Raw genomic sequence first — 25,098 nt, forward strand, 5'->3', positions numbered from 1 at the left:
TCTGTCATTTCAACAGATGGCATATCACAGATATTTGTAGTAATAAAATGCATTGCATTTGTCATTCCAACATTAACACTGCTTTTACAACTCCTATACCAAATGACATAAAAGCAGAGAGAAATGCATTGCATTTGTCATTCCAACAAGCATTTGTAGTAATGCATTTTATTATTGCATGCATTGCAAAATCCATTTCAATAGATAATGCACTGTAAACATTAACAGTGAGGTCTACTTTGATTACTTGCCATACAACCTAACATCATATTAGCCTCCTTGATCACTACTGTACACTGCCTGCATCCTCCCCAGGGGTACGTTCAAGTTTCATACCCTCTCATTGTGTATTCAATGTGTGTTGCATATAATGTAAATATTACCAGCAATTGACAGAATATGCCACTATAGTGAAAAGTATAATCTATTTAGTTCCTGGATTTTATTCCTGTGATTTTATAGAATGTTTTATTGTGAAGTACTCTGTGAAAGGCATTATATAAAAATATGAAAAAAAAATCTGTAATACCTTTTCGTGTCAGTGACCATTATTAGTTCTCTTCTACTAAGAAAAGCAGCCCAGGCAGATACAGGAATAGTGGCATTATTAATGTGTGTCTGTGGATTTCTCTTTGGTTGCCTTTCTATTTATTTCATTTGTCTATTTATCGATTTGTCTTAAACCTACGACAGTAAATCAGTGCAGTGGCCAGCAGGTGGCACTTTCCGAGCAGGTCTTCGTGACATCAGGTCCACTCTTGCTCTGACACGCTTCCTTTGTTACGTTCGTGACGCACAATTCCTGCGACTAGAAGTCATTTTCCGGATGGGCCAGCAGGAGGAGCGTCACAAGTGCTTGGCGATTCTGATTGTTTCCCTTAAATTGCTTTTGATAAGCAGAGACTGTTGTGTACTAGTGTGTTAACGCTTTCATTGTGAATAATGGCTGGAAACTGGTAAAGTATACATCTTCGGACTGGTTTTAAAATAGTTATGTTAATCAGAAATGCATTAATTTTAATTGAACTGCTCATGGGATGGAGGAAGAACGTGTTTCATTTGCAGGAAAAAGTCGCTGCTGCGCTAAATTTAATATTGGCGTAAAATAGTATCGTTTTACTGCAGGTTGCAATAGCCAGTCTTATGAAGTATTAAAAAAAGGCCGAGCTTAGCGAGATGTTCCGTTACACGAGTTCGCACTGACTTGAAGGAGCTAGATTTCCGTTAAATGGCCCACTATGCCAGTCCAGTGCACGGACTCAGGCTTTGTAGAGGCAGTTGTGTTGTCCTTGAGTCCGGTAGACCAGCATCTGGGGCCTGAATGTTCGCGTGGAGAGCATTAGGAGTGTAAACGAATAGTACACTTCACTGTGGGCCCACCAGTCTCGGGAACCCCTTGAGCGGACTGACGTGAAACACCGGGGAGGGCGCGATGTCAGTATTTAATGTTTCAGCCCCCCACATTTTAGAATAAGCATTTATATTGGGGGAAAGGACTCTCTTTGTCTTTTGTACTCTTCATGTTTTACTCTGGTTAGGCCTTCCTCTCTTTCTCGTTGGTGTGGGCTTGATTTGATTGTATGGAACGTTACTTGCTTTTAATTAAAAAGTGTTTCCGCCCCCCGGTTTGAAAACCAATGGTAGAGGAGAGCCTTTTAGTATTCTGTGTGTGTGTGTGTATTAATGTCGCCGAAGTGGTAAATGGCAGGTGTCACAGAGATGGTGTATTGGCTGAGCGCAGTCGTGCTCGACTCCAGCAGGGCTCTCGGGTTATGGGACACCTGACGGTCGGGGAGGGGTTAGCAGTTCGGAGCTTATCGGGCGATGTGGAGTACACGCTTTTCAGTGTGTGAAGATGGCAAAGTGCATTTACCACCACGTACTGCTTCTTTCTTTCTTTTCTTTCCTTTCCTAACCTGCTTAGAACTGAACAAGGCAGCCTGTGTGCTTTGCAATGCCCTGTGTAACCAGTGGATTGAAATTATTTATGCTTGTCCCGCAATTTACAATGAAGAAGGCAAAGTAATACAAATGAAGACTGCAGGTACAGGAAATAAAGTAACCCAGGGAGGAGAAACTGCATTGGCTAATTCCATGTCAAATCATCACACTTTTGGACGACATTATCACAAGTTTTAACAAAACATGGCATGCTCATTTTTATCTTTATGTCAATTAAAATTATATTTTCACTGTTCTGGCTTTAGTATTAGTTTTCATAAACCCTAATAACCCTGTACTGTTCTCTGATCACTAACTGCTATTCAGCAGCAATATAAAGAGTTATATTATATACTGTACTATATGGTTTTGATGCCCACTTGAGGTAAGTAACGATATCTTAGCAACGACTCAGAAACCACAGATCAGATTTTCTGGAGATGTTCAAGACATTACAAGCTGGATTTAATAATAAAAAAAAAGACCAATTTTTTTTTTTTATTTAATGTTTAATATTATAATCACTCGTGATCATTTCTCATTTTGGGGACAGCATAGTATTTATGCAAAGTATAGAGCTGGAAAAGAGCTTTAAAGCGATCTGAGAGCAATTTTTGTGCAATTTATATTTAGGAAGATTCAAACTCATAACCCCCACCTCCAATAATTTCAAACTTTGTTAGCTTAAATCTCCCTTAATATGATTCAAGACACATGCAATTTCAGTTTCATGAGTTGCTCATATGACCAAATCAGCATACCAAGATCCGTTAAAATCCATGACCATGCGTTCCAGAAGTGTGATGATGTGACATGGAATTACCCAAATTAGAAGTTCATTGAAACAAAATCATTCACATTAACATAATGCAGTCACTATGACAGAGGTGCATATCAATGCTATCCAATCAGATACATCGAATACAAAAACAGCTGATTTAAAAAACAAAACAAAAAATTGTATCAATATGACGTGAACTAGAAGAAGGTTCTTAACTCCATGGCTTGGTAAGCCAGCAGGTAGGACCCCAATGGATCTAGTATCCTCTGTGTGGGCTTTGCATGTTCACCTAGTGTTCCCACCCCACATCCTCAGAGACATGCAGGTTAGATTAACTGGAAGTCTGAATGAGTGGGCTTTGCGATGAAGTAACACCCTGTTCTGGGCTGGTGGGAAAGGCTCCAGGCTCACCCTAGTGACTCAAATATTTAGAAAGTGACACTAGCAAACCTACAGTATACATTAATGGATTGAAGGCCAGAGGTCCACATGACCATTATCGTCGAATTCTTCCATGTGAAGCCTGAAAACCATGAGGACTGATTGAGATTATTTATATTGGGCAGAATGCCTAGTGGTGTCTAGGCGGTCTCACGGCCTTGGAACCCCTGCAGATTTTGTTTTCTCCTCCAGCCCTCTGGAGTGTTTTTTTGTTTTTTTGTTTCTGTCCTCCCTGGCCATCAGACCTTACTTTATTCTTTGTTAATTAGTATTGGTTAATTTTTATAATCTTCATCTTGTAAAGCACTTTGAGTTACATTATTTGTACGAAAACATGCTATACAAATAAATGTTATAGAATACAGAATATCTTATTTGTTGTATATATGAATAATGGCAGCATACACACATCACTTCCAATTCACTCATTCTTTTCTCTGCTTCTGAAACTTCATTGTCATTTAAAAGACCATTGATCTCTGTTGCCATTTGATCCTCCTCATCCTCTCATATGGCTACCTAATTTTAGAGTAGTGCAGCTACTTTTCCCCAAATTTATAACCGAGTGTGGGGACACTTCCTATAGTGCTTTGTAGTAAGTGATGTATAAAACATTTTCATTTCAATATTAAAATCACCCATCAATAAGTAATACATGATCTTTCTCGATGACCCTTCATTCATGATCATGCTAGGTGGGATAGCAATGGGTATGACCCATTAATGACTACTACAGTTGTGCCAGATTGTTTTGTAATATCTAATAATGAGAATCACTTAGATTTTTACAAGTGATGTGCAGTTATTCATCTGAAAATGATTTGAATGCCCTCTCCATAACCAATTCAGACACTCCCACCAATGGGAATCAGGAAGCCGCACTTCCAGACGTTTTTTTTTTATGTAAACTGACCTAATTTTAGTTCAGTTCATTGGTGTTTATCAAAGTGCCAAGTAAAATGAAAAACAGTGCTTTAAAAGTTTCAAAGAGTTAGTGATTGGAATGGTCATTTCAAAAAGTACATCTTTAAAATGTCTGGACAGTCCAACAGTTGTGTTTCCTAATGAAAGTGGTGAGTGCATTTCAAAGTATTGGGGCTCTCTCTTGGGGGAAATGAAAAGAAAGAAAACGAGAACCTTTCACTTGTTGTTGTTATCCTGGAGATCGAGAAAACTCACAAGAGAACTCAAGCCCTCCTCCTCAAGTTTTGCACAGTACTGACATGTTGTAGATGTAGCAAGGCCATGCTTTTTGGTTGTTTGTAAGTAATCCGTAACATTTTAAACATCTTCGATAGATACTTTATTAATCCCAAGGGGAAATTCAACACTCCAGCAGTAGCATACTGATAAAGAACAATATTAAATTAAAGAGTGATAACAATGAAGGTATAACAGACAGACAATAACTTTGTATAATGTTAACGTTGACCCAAGGGGTTGGAAGAGTCACATAGTGTGGGAGAGGAACGATCACCTCAGTCTGTCAGTGGAGCAGGACGGTGACAGCAGTCTGTCGCTGATGCTGCTCTTCTGTCTAGAGATGATCCTGTTCAGTGGATGCAGTGGATTCTCCATTATTGACAGGAGCCTGCTTAGTGCCTGTCGCTCTGCCACGAATGTCATACTGTCCAGCTCCGTGCCTACAATAGAGCCTGCCTTCCTCACCAGTTTATCCAGGCATGAGGCATCCTTCTTTATGCTGCCTCCCCAGCACACCACTGCATAGAAGAGGGCGCTCACCACAACTGAGCACAACTTGAGGCACAGACCATAGTAGTGTAGGTCATTGTACTGCACTTAGTTAATAGTCTTGCTGCTGAAGCCTAATAAAATGAAGCAGAAATGGAGTTTAACTGCTTGCACAGGAAAATGTTTTACATTTGCTGATGGTGCAAAGGAGATGCCAACAGCTTTGCAGTACTGTGTTAATGTCCACCAATCCATCCAGTTCCTAAATTTGCTTTCTCCTTTACTAAGTTTCAAGAAGCCATAGCTTGTCGTTTCGTCATCAAGCGCAAGGCAGATGTCAACCCTGATGTTGTTAGGCAAGGGTCCAGCTTACTAATACCCTCATACTGGAGAAAAAGCAGGTTTACTACATGGAGGGAAAATATCCTCACACAAGACTGTTTTAGGCTTTTTTTAAATAATACTGCGTTTTTTAGAAAGTTCATGTAGGATTCTTAATAAGCTGTGGTGTTCATAGTTATCCTTGTTTTGGCAGTCAATCAAAAAACCAAAAGTTTACTGGATATATGTGCAAAAAGAAAAGAGATGAATCCTTGGGATAACCCAGCTTGGTGTCTGGGAGATTCTGGATTTAGTTTGTAAGAAAAAAGTCTTACAATGTGCAAAAACAAAAGTCAAACTAAGAGAGAACGAACTAAACTTTGGGCCTGCCTTAGTAGGTGATAATACTTATAGAGACTTTACAAAATTGTGAGTCAGTGGCTCCTCATTTCTACATCTGATCTGAACACCACTGCTGCTGAGGTGACTGGCAGAGAGAGCTTTACGTTCCTTTCCAAGGACCAGGCAGCAGATGTTTTTGGATTACTCTCTTTTGTTTTCTTGTACTTGGGTACATTCACTTGTGGCCCCATGTTTAAATGTGTAAGTGTATGCCTTCTAGTCCAAGTTTCAATTTGTTGCCTTGCTTTTGTGCGAATGACTGTGATGACTAGAAAACATGTCTTTCAAAAGTACTGTATAAATAAAATGTACTAAGTGGTGTTTGAGGCGTGTGATCCATTTAGTTTGCTCATTAAATACCAGTAATGGTGCACTGCACAATAACGTGCAGTGAATACACTTGACTTGAGCATTCCTAGTTTTCATCCTCTTTCTTTCTCTGTACGTTTAGCATTCATTTGCTCAGAGTTTGGTGCACTTGCTGCTGCCTGAGCAGCTCTTCTTTTCTCTACTCTAGTGGCCCACTTCTTCTCTTTCGTCAGCATCTAAAACTGATTAAGTTAGTGTTTGTGTTGGAATTACTTAGTGCGTTTTCTTTAATTTTTCACTTAAGGTGGCACTTGAGGCAGATTGAATACTTAAGAATGATTTAACATATGAATAAGTAGAGGAAATGATGGTGAAGGTGGTAGGGATGAGAACAGCGCCCGTACGCATGTATCGCATGGCCACCCTGCTTGCTGCTGCTGAGAGTTGATTCTAAAATAAAATAAAAATAAAAAAGGAGTAACCTTGGAAGTCAGTCATCACCCGAAAGCAGATAGTAGACGCGTACAAAATTTCAGGTCAATAGGTCAAATGGTTTGCAAGCTGCAGGTGATTTAAAGTCCTAGACAGACAAACAGACAGTCACTGTAGCGTATTACAGTAATCCCTCCTCGATCGCGGGGGTTGCGTTCCAGAACCCTCCGCGATAGATGAAAATCTGCAAAGTAGAAACCATATGTTTGTATGGTTATTTTTATATATTTTAAGCCCTTATAAACTTTCCCACTCTGTTTACAAATATTCTCCGCACAGTTATATAGTAAACCCTCGTTTATAGCGTTTAATCCGTTCCAGACTTTACCGCGATAAATGAATTTCCACAAAGTAGGATTCTTTATTTATAAATGTAATATTTTCGCAGTTAGAGCATAGAAAAACTGTTTACCTTCTAAATATGTTTTTTTAACATTATTAGAGCCCTCTAGACATGAAAGAACACCCTTTAGTCAAAAGTTTAAACTGTGCTCCATGACAAGACAGAGACGTTCTTTCTCACAATTAAAAGAATGCAAACATATCTTCCTCTTCAAAGAATGCGTGTCAGGAGCAGAGAATATCAGAGAGAAAGAGAGAAAAGCAAACAATCAAAAATCAATATGAGCTGTTGGGCTTTTAAGTATGCGAAGCACTGCTGCAAGAAAAAGGGAGCAATGTGAAGGTAGTCTTTCAGCATTTTTGAGAGGAGCGTCCGTATCCTCTAGGCCAACAGCCCCTCTGTCAGGCGCAGAGAAAAGCAAACAATGAAAAATCAATATGGGCTGTTAGAGCTTTTAAGTGTGCGAAGCACCACACGGGAAGCATATTGTATATCATTAAGGAGTTTTATTTAATACGTAATACGTGCTCTGATTGGGTAGCTTCTAAGCCATTAGCCAATAGTGTCCCTTGTATGAAATCAACTGGGCAAACAAACTGAGGAAGCATGTACCATAAATTAAAAAACCCATTGTCCGCAGAAATCCGCGAACCAGCGAAAAATCTGTGATATATATTTAGATATGCTTACATTTAAAATCCGCGAAAGTCGAAGCGCGATATAGCGACGGATCACTGTATATAAGAAGATGCGTGTATCACGGCTCGTTGCCCTTCTATTTTTCCCGTGAGCTTATTTTCAGTATTATTTTACACTTTGAAAGATCCCAAGAGACATTCAGTGTCAACCTTTTTCGAAGATGTATTAACACGGACGTTCGTGTTCATCTTAAATGTCTTAATTAATTAATTAGCATTGTCCAAAAAGCTGCTTTGTATGAACAGCAAAACCGTGTTACCGCCTTAACAAATTTAGAAATTTAGCAACAAAGCAACCAAATGGCAGGACAAATCATTTTAAGTTAAATAAAAAAGTAACAGGTTTACGCACTGTAATATTGTCTCCTGTCAAATGTGTCCGTTTTAATTCCTTTGCATAAAATGCCTTTTTAAAGTTTAGTAATGCTGTTGAGGTCGCATTTATTTTATACTGCTCATTTAAAAGATTTTAATGCAAAAACATCCTTTTCATCACTTTAGTAAAAGTTACCAAGAAAGTATTCATCTTTATTTATTCATTTTTTTCTTTCAGTTTTTTGCCCGGATCATAATGCATCGAAAAAATGGGCAGAAGTGTGAGACGTCATTTAAGGAAACACTTATGAAATGTGTCTTACGTTCCAGGAAATGGATGAAACCAAACAGGTTTTGGAGCTTCTGGCAGTACTCGCTTTTACAGAAATGTGTTTTTTGTAAAGTCAGGAAACAGAGAGAAAAGTTGCCTGTGGCAGGAAGTAAGTGTGAAGGCACTAAAGGAAAACATCATAAGCAGAATGCAGTAACCAGCTGCAATTCTACCTCCCAGAAATCGAAAAAGAAGATTTCATCCACTGTTATCTCTGAAAAATTAAAGAATGGTCGTCTCGTCTCAGAGCAGAGCTTGATAAGTTCAAGAGGAGGACAACTCCACCAACTAGGACAACATTCTCCTGGAGCAAGGAGGCAAGTTTTAGATAAAGCTGTTTCTGGTGAAAACTGTTTCATTGTTGTAAATTGTGGCAAAGACAACCATAGCACAAAAAAGCAAACATCAGAACTAAAGTCTGTCACTAAAGCCAGTAAAAAAGAGAAGTATGTAACATTGGCATGCAGGTCAAGGCTCCTTAAAGTACATCCAACTAGAAAGTCAAAGAACAGTTTCTTTTTCAAGTTGATGCAGTGCAGGAGACTCAGTCACCTAAATCTTTGGACTCGAAGCAGAGCTGGAAAGGTGCCCAGTCAGAGGCAGAAAAATATCGACCAACCAAAACCCTCCTTCTGGGCTTTTGGTGGACAACAAAAAAAGGTCTGCCATGAGGAACTGGGATCAAAACATGTAATAAAAAAAGAAACCAGCAATAAGCGACTGAATAATAGAACACAAAAGCAAAAACCAAATAATGCTAAAAGGAATGGGGTAAAAGAAACAAATGCAGAAAAAAATAATATGCGTAGATCATCTTTTTCTAAGTCTACTTTGAGCAAGGCTGTCTCACATGATTCAAACTCTGACTGTAAACTGCTAGAACCGCAATGCAATAGTACGGCGCCCAAGCGCAAAAAAAAAACGAACTGCCACACAGTGTCAAGAGAAAGAGAAGAATGTAGCTGCAGTACATCGAGGAAATCAAAAAATACCGTGTGTCAAGAGCAGAATCCTAAAGCCAAGGACGATACGATGCGCAATGCTAACGAACAAGTAAATCTGACCATTATAAATGGGTCTTGTGACGCAGATACTGATGGAAGTTGTGGTATGGATGTGGATCTATCTTTGCAATGTTCTGATCCTTTTCAAGAGCAATTGCAGGATCATTTGTATTGCAAAATCTCTAGCAGGTTTGTTACTGAAACAATACATACTGACGACTTGAGAAAAGGGGAGAAAAAGGTGTCAAGACAGCTTCAGTCCCATGAAATTGGGAATGAAGAAATGAGGGAAATAATCCATGGTATGTTGTGTTCTTTAAGCTGCAGTCCATCTGTGTGAAATAGCACATTCTGTATAACTTGCACGTTTCTCTTTTTGAATTGTAGATTTTTTGGAGGAGTTTTATGGAAAGTATGGAAGTTACATTCCTCTTACCGAAAATGACGTATTAGAAAAGTTAAAACAGGTTTTAAATACAGATGTTTCTGACAGGTAGGCTGGACTAGTTATTTGTTTTGCACACAGATCTGGTACTGTTAGTTTCAGTTTGTTTTTTTTGTAAACTGTATGTTTTGGGGTAAAATGTGCATAGCGTTTTCACTTTACAGTGTTGTATGTGAGCCTTGAAACCTCAGCTTGTAGAAATTAATGTTTTTGGCTAAATTGTGATTGAAATTTTCATACTGTGTTCTCCAGAAAATCTTTCATTTTCACGGAAGTCATGAAGTATCAGGCTACTCTTGCTGTTGTTCCAATGGGTAATTTTAAAGTGACCTACAACAAGCATACCTTAACATTAGAAGACTTGTCTACGTTAGATGGACAGAACTGGCTTAATGATCAGGTGAAGTTCTCTTTCAACATCTCTAAAGAATAACCTGACATCTAAAATAGCTATGCTCTTGAAATTTAAAAATAGGACTTTCTAGGTTTTATTAATCCTGCTCTGAAAATCTAAGGTTATGTATTGTAGTTAAAAGCTTAAACCCAGATTTGAGCTACACATTATCAAGGTAGTCAATGACTACCTGAAAATATTACTAAGGAATTAGTTTCTGTTACAGTCCTGCTTTATTATACTTACAGGTGGAATCCCGTTGTAACGAAATTTATGGGAACATAAAAATATTTCATTATAATGGAAATTTTGTTATAACGAATATGTGGGAAAATACGTATGCTATTGTGACCGGGGTTGCTGCTGATTCGCCGTCTCTAACCGCAGTAGCACAAGGACAGACTGTAGATGCTCTGCTGTCTCTGGTAAATGGTAAAGCAAGGGCAAAGTAATTGGCTGTCCTCTGTAGGATCAGGCTTGCCGCATAACATGCTTGTTGCACAAAGTTTACAACATTTACCACCAAGCTTTGACCTGCGCTTTCTTGTGTACTCCTGGGGCCTCATGCATAACAGCGTGCGTAGAATTCACACTATAACATCACATAAGCACAAAAGCCGAAATGTGCTTACGCACAGAAAAATCCAGATGCAGGAATCTCTGTGTACTCCAACTTCCACATTCTTCCGCTCCATAAATCCTGGTCAGCGTGAAAAGTAATGCACGTGCCTGCTGTCCCGCCCTAATTCCTCCCAGAATTACGTCTCTTTGAATATGCAAATCAATATAAATAGCCCTTAAGCTCAGTGTTCTGTGAAAAGCACGGGGGAAAATATAAGAATTTCAGTGAATACCAAGTGGAGGCAAAGAAAAACATACTATTTGTTGATTTAAACAGTGGTATAAACAACAAAAGGAAGCTGATCGACTGACATAGCATGTCGGAGAAACTCAAAAGCTCAAGTTCACAAAGTTGCACAGTGCCCAAAATAAAATAGAAGTTGCCATATATCAAAGTTGACATGAAAAGGCGAGTTGTAGCCCACCGTCTGAATGTCATATGAAAGCTTATTAGGGTACAGACAAAAAAAAGCATGAAATGTCAACTTCAGTCTCGAAATTTCCACTTTAATTGTGTAGTTTATTTTGTCATTAAAGTAGAACATCATAAACTTCATCTTAAAATTGTTTAATTAGCCAGTTTCTCAAATCACATCATAATTAAAGTAGTACGTTAAATACTTTGTTTTGTATTTGATCTTTTGCTCTATGTGTGTGAATTACTATGTGCTTTCTCTTCCTCCAACTGGACACAGAGTCCATTACAATCGTGATATTACAGCTCTCTGAATAATCAAAATACTGAGATGTATACGTGATATCTTTTTCATGATAATAGGAGTTACAGCATGTTATTAAACCAGGGGAACACGGTGCGTGATTGTGCGCGACCTTAGATGAAATTATTGTAGCAGTACTGTCTCTTTCAAACGTACTAACCTCCAATTCCTGTGCTTACTTTTCTTTCTCCAAATACCCAATTGCCACACAATCAACTCTGTAATAGACGTTAAGCCATCTGTAAGCTTACAACGATGATTCTTGAAAACTTTTAAGGAACATTGAAATATCTTTGTAGTACGTGGATATTCTATCCTTCCAGTGTCGCGTCAGCCCCAGTAAGAATACAGCACAAGGCAGGAACAATACGTGAACTTGCTAGCGCTGCGGAACCGTGTCCTCACATGTTTAATTGTTAACAATACAGATTAGTTAAATGAAGTTAAAGTTTTAGCTATATAATATAATCAATGTATTTTGCTGCATTTCATCTTAAAAATAATATCGTCATCATATGTAAATACGCGCTTTATAAAGTGGTTCAGGTTGTGCGATATTATAACTGTAGTGCAAGTTTACACTGGGGTGATTGTACTTATAAGTACAAACAGTTCTACAAGGAGCAATTGATTAACTGCGTTTATAGTTCTTGGGATGAAACTCTTTCTGAACCGCGAGGTCCGTACAGGAAAGGCTTTGAAACGTTTTGCCGTGGCTGAGGCAGGGTGGGCTTGATGCTGTATACCGATAATTCTCTTTCGGATCAGCTGCTGCTGTGATTCCCCACTCAGACACAGTGATATAAATACTCTGAGTGGTGCAGTGAGAGTAATATGGAAAAAGATGATCCGCTGTGGCAACCCTTAACAGGAGCAGCTGAAAGAAGAAAAAACAGGTGCAGTGAGAGTAACAATGCTAAAGCAGTTGTGATATTTGCAATACTATAGCTATTCCCTGGACCATTATATTGTTACAAGTTAATTACAATCAGATGCATTACACTAATAAACAATATGCGGTTAGTTTCAGTGTATTTATAAAGCCTCGGCAGGAATGTGGATCTAAGAAATAAAGAGTAACCACACAGGAACAGTAGCACTGCTTTGACACTTGGTGCCGCCAGTCTGCAAAACTGAACGGAGAACTTGCGTACGACAAGGTATGAGGTACCATGGAAAAGTGCGTGGCTTTATGCCAGGTGTAGGTTTTATACATCTCGATTTGAACGTGGAAAAGTTCTTATGTAACATTTCTGTGCGTACGCACTGTTTTATACATGAGGCCCCTGGTCTGCCACAGTGGTAATTCCAACCTGCTGGTGTTCTTCGAATCTGAAGATGGGAGGTAAAGCAGGACAATAATCTCCATGTCGTGGCTCCTATCTCGTATACTTCAGTGCTGACATAACAGCTCCCACTTTGAATGAAGTCTTGAGACTGTAAGTGCCTTCTCCATACAGTAATTAAGTACCTGTATGTTCTATTTCTCACTTTTTTTGTTCAGCACAAAAAAAAGCTTTGAGAAGCGCTATGAAATTTGAACAGTACAGTATCTGCACACGGCACAACTATTTGGATGCTTGGTGGAGCACTGATTCAGAATTCACACCTACACTCTTGGCGAGACAGACAGGGACCTGAAATTTTACAACAGACTCACTTTCTTTTGGTCTAACAGGAAAGGAGCGCCTGTTGCAGAGTTCCAGAGACTCGGTGAAAGTGTAGGCGTGGCATTAAGTATTGTTTGCATCGCTTTATTATCTTTGGTGGCCATTTTGGTTGAGAAGACGTTTGTTATACTGAAATTTACATTTTGTTAAAAATAAGTACATTAAACATGATGTTGTATGAACATTTGTCCGAGCAACAAAAGTATTTATTTTCTGAAAATTTTGTTATTTTGGAATTCGCTATAACGGGATTTGACCTATATATAGTTATGGTGTATAATAAACATATCCATGCTTTAATATTGTAAAATGAAAGGCTCAACAGTGTCAACATTTCTATAAAAGTTTAGATACTTTGCAACTGTCATGTGTCAGTTGTTTTCAGTGCCTAAAAGAAATAGTGAAAAGTTGACCTGAATCTTATTTCATATAGTGCTGTCTCTCAATGAGATTAAATCGCTCATGTTTTTTCACCCTTATAGGAAAATGAGAATAAACGCAGAGAGAGATATAACTCTGGGAAATATATTAAACTGGCCAAAACTACAAATGTGCAATTTTAGTTATACAAATTTTACAAAAAAAATTCAAATAATGAAATGCAAGGTACACTAAATTATTTTCCCCGGCAGGGATTTGCATATATTGTTGATAAATCAATTATTAATGTTTGTTTAGAATTTAAAAAAAGGTCTTGTTTGTGAAGCCTTTGTAACAGGTTGGCATTTTGTGTGCAACTGGGCAGTTAGCAGTGCCTTTTAAAATGCACAAGTATTCTCACTGGCACTGCAACCTGTTTGTCACTACATATTGATTGAGACGATATTGAGAGGTATTTTGCAGGAAGAAGTGACATTCTGCTTGACACGTCCTCTAGAAAGCATCAATAAATCAATTCACTAACTTGGTGTGTTATTTATATTCAGAATAGAAACCAGCACATCAAATAGCTACATATAAAGTACAGTGCCGTATCCACTTAACATTCTGTTCTGATTCTTAACGATTAAATAATTTTCTAGGTTATAAACATGTATGGTGAGTTGATCATGGATGCTGTTCCTCATAAGGTAAGATTTCGTAATTGTTTTGTCTATTTTTGGTTAATAAACAATCAGTAGATTATTAGTTGTTTTTGTTAGGATTTACAGGTAAATTATTGTATTTATGCTGCATCCCCAAAATACAGTAGAATCTTTACTTCTGTGAATTAAACCCGTGCAACTGGTATAGAATGTAGAAATTAAAATTGGTTGTGTGGATGGTGACATGCATTTGTCCTTACGTGGCACAAGAAGGACCTCTTATTATCTTGACCTGCATGTTGTGTTACGAGGAGGAGGACCCTAGCTTTCCATTGTCTTACACTCGCTTCTCTAGGAGAAAGATTGAGCTACTGTACATATAATACTGTACATATCTCCTCATACCCTTGCTCTGTATCTTCAAGGGCAGAAGCATTTGAAACAACGTGTATACCTTCCATACTTAAGGTCTTCCACAAAAAAACGAGAATCACTGGACTCCTGTATTCTTGCTCTCCCACAGCACTACTGTGCACGGTGGCATTGCTCCAGTGATCTCACATGAACACAGTGTCTTTAAAACCATTGATGTACATTTGTATTTGACAATATTGACCGGTGTGCATATTCTGTAGATTAGTGTCACCTGTTTTACAGGGGCCAGTTGTTTAGGGACATTTCTGTTTATGTGCCTTTTCTACCTTATGCAATGCCAATGCCCAGGAACACATGCCATGTGAGATAAGGTTCTTCTGTATTTCTTATTAAGACTTCAGAAATTGGATTTGTTTCTCATTTTGGTTTTCCTCACACTTCCAGCTACTACATTATTAAAATATAGCATTTTTAATCTCTATAAGTAATATTTTCCTTTTATGAATCATGTAAATTGTGTACTAAATGATTTTTCCCGTATTCAATATTTGTTTTGCAGGTTCATTTTTTTAATAGTTTCTTTTATAGGCAGCTGGCAACCAAAGGGTATGAAGGAGTGAAGAGGTGGACCAAAAAGGTAAGGTCATGGTAGGTAATTCTTTTGTTAGTAATGAAATATGCAGTTTGGCTCTTTATAACTAGATAATCTGGTTTTGAATCTGTGGGACACTTCTTTATAGATTTATGTAGATAAAACAGGTGGATATCATTTACAAATGAATGTAATTAATAAATGTTCTGTTGAAACACATTCATCACCAAACTTCAATCAAACATCCCCAAAACTATCTTGAATAGTGCCAGAGTGTGACCAGATACAAGCGTTACACATAAATTCTGGGACAATTTTGGGAAAAGATTTCCCATAAAATTGAACTGAGGACTCCTAGAGTGGAGTGGACAGCCTTACAGAACTCTGGGGCGTTTCTCAAGTATTGTTACTTTTATGTTTCATTCACTAGATGTTTAAAACTATTCTTTCAGAACTCAAAAAACTTTCAGTTTCTTAGTTCAGAAGATGCAAAGTGTTTATCTCCAAATTTGTCGTTGTATGCCTTTTGTGTTTGGGCAAAGATTAATGAACCAAACTATCCCAATAGAGTTGCGTTTCATCTTTGACAGGAAGCAGAAAGGTATTTTTGGCTTGTTTCGTCATAATGAGCACCTTTTGTCATATCTATGTCAAGCTTTACTGGTCATTGCCAAACCTTTCCAACATTCTAATTTTGACTTTGCGTATTAGATGAGTTATCCAGCTGTTTCCACTATACTATGATTGTATGTCATTTTTAAACTAATGTTATCCCTGTAATGTTATATGTTTGGTAATATTTTTTTAAATAATTTTTTGATAATCTCTAAAGCATCAAAGAGAATCTGACTTTTTTTAAAATAACCGTTATGAAATGTTTTTTTATAAAAATAAATATGAATATTTAGTTTCTCCGTCATCACATGAATTTGAAAATATATGAGCTTTTCAATCTGAGGTCTCGTGGTGCAGATACGTGTGAGCTCCCCCTGGTGTAATGACTGGTGACGCTGAGCCATTGCATTCTACTGCATTTCTTGTTATTTATCAGAATTCGTATGCATCTCAATCTAAAACTGCATTTTCAAAACACTGATTGACTATAATTTGATTTTGATGCATGGGTTAAATAGCACTTTTTGTGTAGAATAGTTCTTCATAGCTAATAGTAACGTGGGCATTTTTTATTTTTTTTTAATAGGTAGACTTATTCAGCAAAAACCTTTTGTTGGTTCCTATTCATCTACAGATCCATTGGTCTTTAATTACTGTTGATATACCAAACCAAAACATTCAGCTCTATGACTCTCAAGGAATTCACATTAAATTTTTATTGGAGGTGAGTTCACTTTAAAAGCAGATCTCTGAATAAAACACCTAGTGTTTGTGTGTGTGTGTGTTTTTAACCATAATCTGATCATTTGTGTGAAACTGAAAAGTGGATACCTAAATGAGTTGTCGTATAAAATAGAATTAGATTAGGACCGATTCAGCAAAATGAAGAGAAAAACTAGAGGAGGTTAAATTGGCAAAATAGGAATTGTCAGCAGTTTTTGGAATTGTGCGCAGCCCTCTAGCCTTTTAGCCGGAGTGGTGTGATTAAACTCAACAGCAACAACAACATTTGCTTCTATTCGCTCATTTTCATATCAGCTCAAAGTGCTTTACAAGATGTCAAAGAAAAAAATAAGATCAGGTAAGACTAATGAATTATGAATGGGTAACAAAGAAAAAATGCAGAAAAATCAATCAATCCATATGATCTTATACAGTGGGTACGGAAAGTATTCAGACCCCCTTCAATTTTTCACTCTTTGTTATATTGTAGTCATTTGCTAAAATCATTTAAATTAATTTTTTTCCTCATTAATGTACACACAGCACCCCATATTGACAGACAAAAAAAGAATATTTGAAATTGTTGCAGATTTATTAAAAAACAAAAGCTGAAATATCACATGGTCCCTAAGTATTCAGACCCTTTGCTGTGACACTCATATATTTAACTCAGGTGCTTTCCATTTCTTCTGATCATCCTTGAGACCACCTTCATTTGAGTCCAGCTGTATTTGATTATACTGATTGGACTTGATTAGTAAAGCCACACAGCTGTCTATATAAGACTTACAGCTCACAATGCATGTCAGAGCAAATGAGAATCTTGAGGTCAAAGGAACTGCCTGAAGAGCTCAGAGACAGAATTGTGGCAAGGCACAGATCTGGCCAAGGTTACAAAAAAATTTCTGCTGCACTTAAGGTTCCCAAGAGCACAGTGGCCTCCATAATCCTTAAATGGAAGACGTTTGGGACGACCAGAACCCTTCCTAGAGCTGGCTGTCCGGCCAAGCTGAGCTACCGGGGGAGAAGAGCCTTGGTGAGAGAGGTAAAGAAGAACCCAAAGATCACTTTGGCTGAGCTCCAGAGATGCAGTCAGGAGATGGGAGAAAGTTGTAGAAAGTCAACCATCACTGCAGCCCTCCACCAGTCAGGGCTTTATGGCAGAGTGGCCTGTCGGAAGCCTCTCCTCAGTGCAAGACACATGACAGCCCGCATGGAGTTTGCTAAAAGACACCTGAAGGACTCTGAGATGGTGAGAAATAAGATTCTGTGGTCTGATGAGACCAAGATAGAACTTTTTGGCCTTAATTCTAAGCGGTATGTGTGGAGACAACCAGGCACTGCTCATCACTTGTCCAATACAGTCCCCACAGTGAAGCATGGCGGTGGCAGCATTATGCTGTGGGGGTGTTTTTCAGCTGCAGGGACAGGACGACTGGTTGCAATCGAGGGAAAGATGAATGCGGCCAAGTACAGGGATATCCTGGACAAAAACCTTCTCCAGAGTGCTAAGGACCTCAGACTGAGCCGAAGGTTTACCTTCCAACAAGACAATGACCCTAAGCACACAGCTAAAATAACGAAGGAGTGGCTTCACAACAACTCTGTGACTGTTCTTGAATGGTCCAGCCAGAGCCCTGACTTAAAAGCAATTGAGCATCTCTGGAGAGACCTAAAAATGGCTGTCCACCAACGTTTACCATCCAACCTGACAGAACTGGAGAGGATCTGCAAGGAGGAATGGCAGAGGATCCCCAAATCCAGGTGTGAAAAACTTGTTGCATCTTTCCCAAGAAGACTCATGGCTGTATTAGCTCAAAAGGGTGCTTCTACTAAATACTGAGCAAAGGGTCTGAATACTTAGGACATTGTGATAGTTCAGTTTTTCTTTTTTAATAAATCTGCAACAATTTCAAAAATTCTTTTTTTTGTCTGTCAATATGAGGTGCTGTGTGTACATTAATGAGGGAAAAAATTAATTTAAATGATTTTAGCAAATGGCTGCAATATAACAAAGTGTGAAAAATTGAAGGGGGTCTGAATACTTTCCGTACCCACTGTAAAACATGTATGAAATGGGTAGAAGCAGGTTTACAGTTTTGAGTATGCGAAACAGTTTTTTCTTGTATTTGTTGATTATTGTGTTATTTGTCTTGTTTGTTCTTCTTCTTGTTATTATTATTAAAGTGTGCTTGAGTGTAACCGTCATAACCTGCATGTGTTTTTCCATATGGACAACTGTAAAGCTACTTTTGTCCACCCTGTACCATTAGTAGAAGAGTAGCGTCCTTATATACAATATCGTACTGTAAGTCTGTAATGATATGGCCAGGAGAACAAAAAATAAACAAGAAGCTTCTCCATTCAGCACCCCAAAGCAATGGCTACACATATTAACAAAACAAGGAAAACAAAAATATTTCTGTATTATTGATGACAGTAGAAGGTATCCAACTTAGAATACAAATATGTTGTCAGTTCATCACGGCCGTGAATATGAGGTGACATTGTAAACCAATCTTGTTGTTCACCATAGTGTCATGCACAGACATTTTCAATTTTTAATTATCTTTCAGATTTACTGAGGTAAGACTAATCATTAATATTAAACAAGGATGTCATTGTAAATTGTAACATTTCAAGTACTGCATTTAAAAGACTTTCAAATACCCCTTTGTAAATTTGATCTTAGCATCTTCTTTCTTCTCAATAGACTTCAAAAAGATAAAGGCATTTCAAAACTAAGACTGTATCTACTTTTTTTTTTTAATCTATGCTTATTAAAGAACATTGGGAAATATATATTGACTGAAGCTAAGGAAAGGAACAAACCAGTTTTTCAAAAAGGATGGAAAACTATTCAGAGTAAGGTAAGGTAGCCCCGTTCTTCCCGTATTTGATTGAACTGGAGACCCACAGATACCAAGAGCACTTGTACAACTTTAACCATTTTCTAAAATCTTTGTTGTTTAGACGTCCAGGCAAAAGACGTAGAGAGTACCATCTTACTTGAAAGTTTGTAAATCTTTCGAGGTGGTGTTTATTTTGATGCAGAGTTGCAGGTTGAGTATCCCTAATCTAGAATTTCAAAATCTGAAAGTTTTTGAGCGCTGACGTGACATGTATTTTTTTTTTTTTTTTAAACTGCTAAGCAGATGTGAACAACATGTGTGCAGATTCTGATCATTCAGAGCTGGGAAGGTAGGGTGGTCCACCATGAAGCACCCTAAAGCTAGGACTCTCAGTCAGTGACCAGGCCTGGGGCACCACAATGCAGGATAGATGCTGCATGGCAGTTTCAGTAAAAGCGTAATGCTAAAACCTGCACTATGCGTTAAGGGAATATCATTGCTTACGGTTAACAAGAGCAGCTTCATTCTCACTATAGGTGCTCTTACTGCGATGCAAGTGCAGTAAATTGCTCTTGATTATGTTAGGAAAACTGGATATTGCTGCAGATTGCATTTTTTATGTTGGCAAACACACACCTCATATGAATCCTAGATGCAGCATCTTGTCAGTCAGTTCATGGCTTCCAGCACAGCAGGCATGACGGAGTGAAGGTGGGCTGAGATATTCCTGACCTGTTGGCCAGGGAGCCAATTAAAAAACTGACATACAAACAAAACAAGTTCTTCAGTGCAAATACACAGAATTGGTCGTCTTAAAAGGGAGCTAAACTACAATCTGTACATCATGTTAGTCAGTTTTTAGGTTTAATATGTTTGTCACGTCAACATACATTAAAATAAGAGCAGCTCAGTGATATAAGCAAGTCCTCATTTAACTGGATTGGCTGCATTCCTATATGTGATCAAGGTTGCCCTATCATAACTCATTATGTATATGCAAATATTCCAGAATCTGAAAATATACAAAATAATTGGTCTCAGGCACTTCAGATGAGGGATGCTCAACCTGTATTGTATGAACCTGAATTTTGTAATGACTTAATAGGATGAATGTTCCAATTAATGACTTCTTAACATAAAAAGGGATGTAAACTCCTAGATTATTAGACTGCAGTGCTTCACAAGCCAGTACTAAATGCGCACTTTTCAGTCAGCAACCTGCCGTATCTGCTTTACAAACCGTAACATGCCTCCTGTCATCAGTCTCCGCTGTCTGAACTGAACGAGTTTCCCTACTGCTCATTAGAAAACTTGGACGACTCGGTGAGGTTTGAGTGATGTCTTGGAGTCAACTGCTTTCTTCAGGTCCTGCCACAGGTGTGTGGCCATTGCTGGTGACAAAACCATCCTTTATGTAGGATCTCTGTCTTGTTGAAATGTCCACTTTGTGTTTAGCTTGAGCTTTCAAACTGGTGGTCTGCTGCTCTTCTCAAGAATTCCTTGGCATTTCTCAGAATTCATGATTCACTCAGTGATGTCTAGTTGCCCATGGACAGAGTAAGAATGCCAGCCCTATACAGACGTGTGCCCACCACCATTCTTCACAGTAGGGATGAGGTGTTGGCTGTTTATTTGGGTCCATGTAATTCAAATTAGGACTTCTGTCTAGAAAACAGACTTTCAGGAGTCTGCTGGCTTGTCCACATGGTATCTAGAAGACTTCAGATGGGTAGCGTTGTTAATTTGTGACAGAGAAGGCACTTCTTCCTGTAACTCTTCCATAGATGATATTTCTGATTAGAATGGTCTTGTTGCTGACCTGTGGTCCACTACTACACAGTAAAGTTTGTAGATCTTCTTCTGTTATTTTTGATTACATTATGCTTTATCTGTACCCAAGATAATTAAAATTGTTATTTACTAATTTCCAGCCAAACAAAATATAAAGTATTTTTTAAAAAGTGATATAAAGCTTAACTAGCAATCTGGACAGTCTGTTGTAGATGAAGCCTCGTGTGCCATTGGAAATTGCAGAGAACTTCTGTTCCATGAAAAAGAAAAGCTGCAGAAATGTGCCGTTTTTACACCGAGTACTGCTGCATATGTCATGGCTTCATTTAGGCCTATTTTAATATTGTACTTTGACCACAGTTACAATTTACAGCTTTTTGTGTTAAATTGTGCAAAAGTATTTTGTATTTGTTTGTTTGTATTTTATATTCCTGCAGACAATTCCCCAACAAAAGAATGACAGTGACTGTGGAGTTTTTGTACTACAGGTAACATTTTCTCTGTAAAGTACGCTTTTCGCTTGTTGATGTATTTCACTGAAAGCTGTTTCATCACAGTTCTGCATTTTACATTTTTCCTTAACATCCAAACGACAGGGCCACAGGCCTCCTAGTGATCTTTGCACAAATATAGTACAAATGATGTGCTGGCACAGTTAAACATTTTTCCAACTGCTAACCAATGATGGTAGAATACATAGTAGCAATCCTAGCAAGTGAATTGTAATGATTTGGAAATAAATATAACTTCAGCGTTTTTGTTGGATTTGCATTTTTTAAGCATCTCCACTCCAGCTGACATTTTCTGGCCTGATGTGCGCGTGTGAGGTCCAGCAGCGACACGCGAATACTTGAAATGATCGACTGGTCTCAGCCAAACATAGAACTGCAGTCAATTCCTCAAAGGTTTCTTTTGGAAAAATGTAGTAACAGTTGTAAAAAAATCACACAAATGAATCTGAACCATTTTTTGGGGTTTCCAGTCATTTTTGTTGCCCCATTGTTTTACATTTACAGTACTTAGGAGAACTTTTTTTCCCCTACTTATATGGCAGTGTGTCTCTGTTCTTTGCATTCAGTGTCATTGTCGTGCATCTTTTTGCCCATGAAATAACTTGAATTTCACTGGACAGACTTTGTTTAAATTTGGCACACTTATTTTTTTAAGATGTATTAAAGTTTAAAAAAAATCTAGTTTTTATGGAGAATGAACATAGTAAAATTACTGATGAATAGGTGCCAACGGGGGTACCAACACTTAACAACATTAATATGTCCCTGAATAGAAGCTTACGGGATATTTCTCGTGTCCCATAATGCAGCTGCCTTGTGTCCAGGTGGATTGTGGCTAAAGGTTTGTTAAATAAGCATTTCTAGAAAATGTGCTCATACATAATGGGAGTGTGCTGAAGCAGAAGTGAGCTTTGGAATCAAACACCTGCCTTCCTCCTCGCTCATTGGTTGTTAAGCCATCTGTTCCGTGCTTCCAGGTTTTTCATTGGAGGTTTGTAAACCCTGAGGCAGTGATTTGATGTTTGTTGAAGTTTCTTTAATATTCACATATATAAGACATATTTTGTACTTCACAACATTTCAGCACATACAGCTGGATATTTGACACAAGTGATCTGAGAGGTTTTTTGTGTCTCAACCACCAAAGATTGTGCAGTATAATAGTACTGCAAATGTACTGTAAACCCCAAATTTGAAAACCGTCTCAGCCTGCATTTTGGAATTTTTGACACCAGAAGTAAATGTCAGTTTTCCATTTGGGCCCACAAACCCCACTGCCACCAGCTAGAGTAGGCTTGTCCAAACCCAGTCCTGGTGGGCCACAGTGGCTGCAGGTTTTTATTCCAGCTAGTTTCCTAATTAGAAAGCAGTCCATGCTGATAATGAAACTTAGTATTGAACTATTAGCTTGTTAATGCTTGCATTCATCCAAGAACAATTTGAATTGCACTGTAGAGTCTCCTTCTCTGAGTACATTATCCATGTGTTTTGTGGACCACAGCAGATTTAAAGTTAACAGTCCTTCCAGTTCCCCTCTCATTCATTTCTAAACATTTTTATCACAGAGACTTCATGGTAAGCACGTTATCTGAAGAGCTGCTGGTTTATTGGTTCTCTGCATCTCATTATTAACGAATGTCTGATTAAGAAAACAGGCAACAATTAAAACTTAAATGCAGCTGCTAAAAACTAAAGTAGGCAATTAAGGGTTCTGAATGGTAACATACAAGACAACTAAAATTAAGCCAAAAAACATATTGCTTTAGTAGTAAATAAAAGGGGTCTGATTAAGAAAATGGTTATAGTGAAAACCTGCAGCGACTCTGGACCTCCAGGACTGCATTTGAGGACCCTCTGATCTACAAAGTAACTCAAATTTGTCTTTGATGAATAAAGGCACGGAGTTAAACAGCAACTTTCACTATCAGCAAGGACTGAGTTTAAATTAGGACACTAGCTGGAATGAAACCCGTAGCCACTGCAGCCCTCCAGAATCAAGCCAGGGAAACGTGCTTAGATGTGTAGGGGTCTTCCTGAAATTACAGTCATGGACACGATCAAGACTTCATGGGGGACCCCACTGCCTTATTTCTTTGCACATCCCCCTATTGTTTTGACACACACTTAATGCTTTCAAGCTGGATGCAGTGTGGAGTGCGGCGCACCACTAGGGAGGCTGGAGGAAGTTGTCCTTCCCTTTTTGCTTTGATGTGATCGAGACTTAATGTAGGACCCGTCGCCCTTATTGCTTTGATGCAGTCAAGACTTCACAGGCCTTGTTGCTTCGACACACACTTTATACTAGGGAGGCAGTGCATGGTGCAGTGTGATGGCGTGGCAAGTAAAACGGGACTTGGGGAGGCGGGTTGGTGGTGTGGTTTTGAGAGTCATCTGTTAATTTGCTTCTGAACCACTTTGGTGCCAGTACTGGGGTCTAAAAGCAGATGTTGATACCAATATAAAACTTTTTCTACTGATCCAGCACTACAATGTATTACGCCAATTGCATCAGTCATTTCATTACCTTTGCTCTCCATAAAAACTGAGACATTTTTTCTCTGTCATAACTCGAAACAACATGGTGTAAATATACTGATTAAAAACAAATGTTGCTTTAAGGAGTGTAGTATTCCTTTTAAAACATGCATTTTATGTACTAACACTGCAGTTCTATTATCCGTATTTTTTCTAATATTACTTAGTGTTATAAAAGTATTTGATAATCACATTTTTTTGATTTAGTAAATAAAAAAGAAAAATGCTTCAATTTTTAAAACAGTTAACATTTTGACCTATTTGGGAATATAATTATGTCATGCAATACTGATTTCTTATTCTTTAGAAATTCTCAGCCTTTTTCCTCAAATCACCAAAGAGCAAATCCAGCGTGTTCATTCTCCTGCATTCCACTACCACTTAAGAGTGTGCCCACCTCTGTCAGAGCTGCCCTTTTGTTATCCTTAAATAGGAGCAGGGGGCAGTGAGGGTGATCAGAGAATGAAGAATGTTGAGTGACCCCCTTGGCTGCCATGGACCCCAACCAGGCAGCGCACAATAAAAGTTAATTATTGAACAATCCTAGCATCTCGCAGCTGGTTTGAAAGGTGTCTAATCATTTTCTTAATATCCCACAATGCATTTTTTTTCTTCAAATAGTGCCATAATGCCCATTGGTAAAATAAGAACTTTACAGTATTAATTCTAGATCATTTTGTTCTCGTTACTGTTGTGTATCCCAGTAGTTCACTCTGGCAAGGCGTCCTAACAGTAATGTGTGCTTGTTATGGTTGGCCACACATGTTTCAGATGTAAACTTGTTGTCTTTTAGACCGATTACCATACTAGCTAAGACTGTGAGATCTCCATGGCTTTTGAGTCGATCGCCTTAAACTTGTAGTAATGTGGAAACACTCTTTGCCTGTATTTGGTGAAGACTATATGAGAATAAAGTAAACTTTTCACCATATCTGCATGGTTTTGCTTCCCAGTTCCCAAAATCATGAATTACCAATGTGAATTCTTAGTTTGTTAGTGACAGATGTTGTGTCCTTTATTAACGGATGGGCACTTTCATCATTGGTTTCTGCTTTGAATTCAGTACTACCAGGACCAATTCAGAATTGTAAAAGATTAAACATATATATATATATATATATATATATATATATATATATATATATATCTGCGGTGGGTT

At 38.2% G+C, this 25,098-nt stretch overlaps 1 protein-coding gene across 3 annotated transcripts in view; it reads left to right on the forward strand.

Annotated features, from left to right (window-relative positions):
* The first annotated feature begins 805 nt into the window (after positions 1-805).
* Positions 806-25,098, forward strand: part of senp5 (SUMO specific peptidase 5) — a 28,118-nt gene continuing 3,825 nt past the window's right edge. The window contains exons 1-9 of one of the 3 annotated variants that reach the window (XM_039758275.1): positions 809-956; positions 7,974-9,372; positions 9,458-9,563; positions 9,768-9,915; positions 13,942-13,989; positions 14,879-14,956; positions 16,113-16,250; positions 19,036-19,119; positions 21,330-21,380. In XM_039758275.1, coding sequence (XP_039614209.1) covers positions 7,992-9,372; positions 9,458-9,563; positions 9,768-9,915; positions 13,942-13,989; positions 14,879-14,956; positions 16,113-16,250; positions 19,036-19,119; positions 21,330-21,380 — 2,034 coding nt within the window. In that variant the 5' untranslated portion in view covers positions 809-956; positions 7,974-7,991. Of the gene's footprint in view, positions 957-7,973; positions 9,373-9,457; positions 9,564-9,767; positions 9,916-13,941; positions 13,990-14,878; positions 14,968-16,112; positions 16,251-19,035; positions 19,120-21,329; positions 21,381-25,098 lie in introns of those variants that run through there. The other 2 variants (XM_039758285.1, XM_039758294.1) reach the window with 2 other exon arrangements.

Source organism: Polypterus senegalus, chromosome 1 (genome assembly GCF_016835505.1).
Source record: "Polypterus senegalus isolate Bchr_013 chromosome 1, ASM1683550v1, whole genome shotgun sequence".
Lineage (NCBI taxonomy): Eukaryota > Metazoa > Chordata > Cladistia > Polypteriformes > Polypteridae > Polypterus > Polypterus senegalus.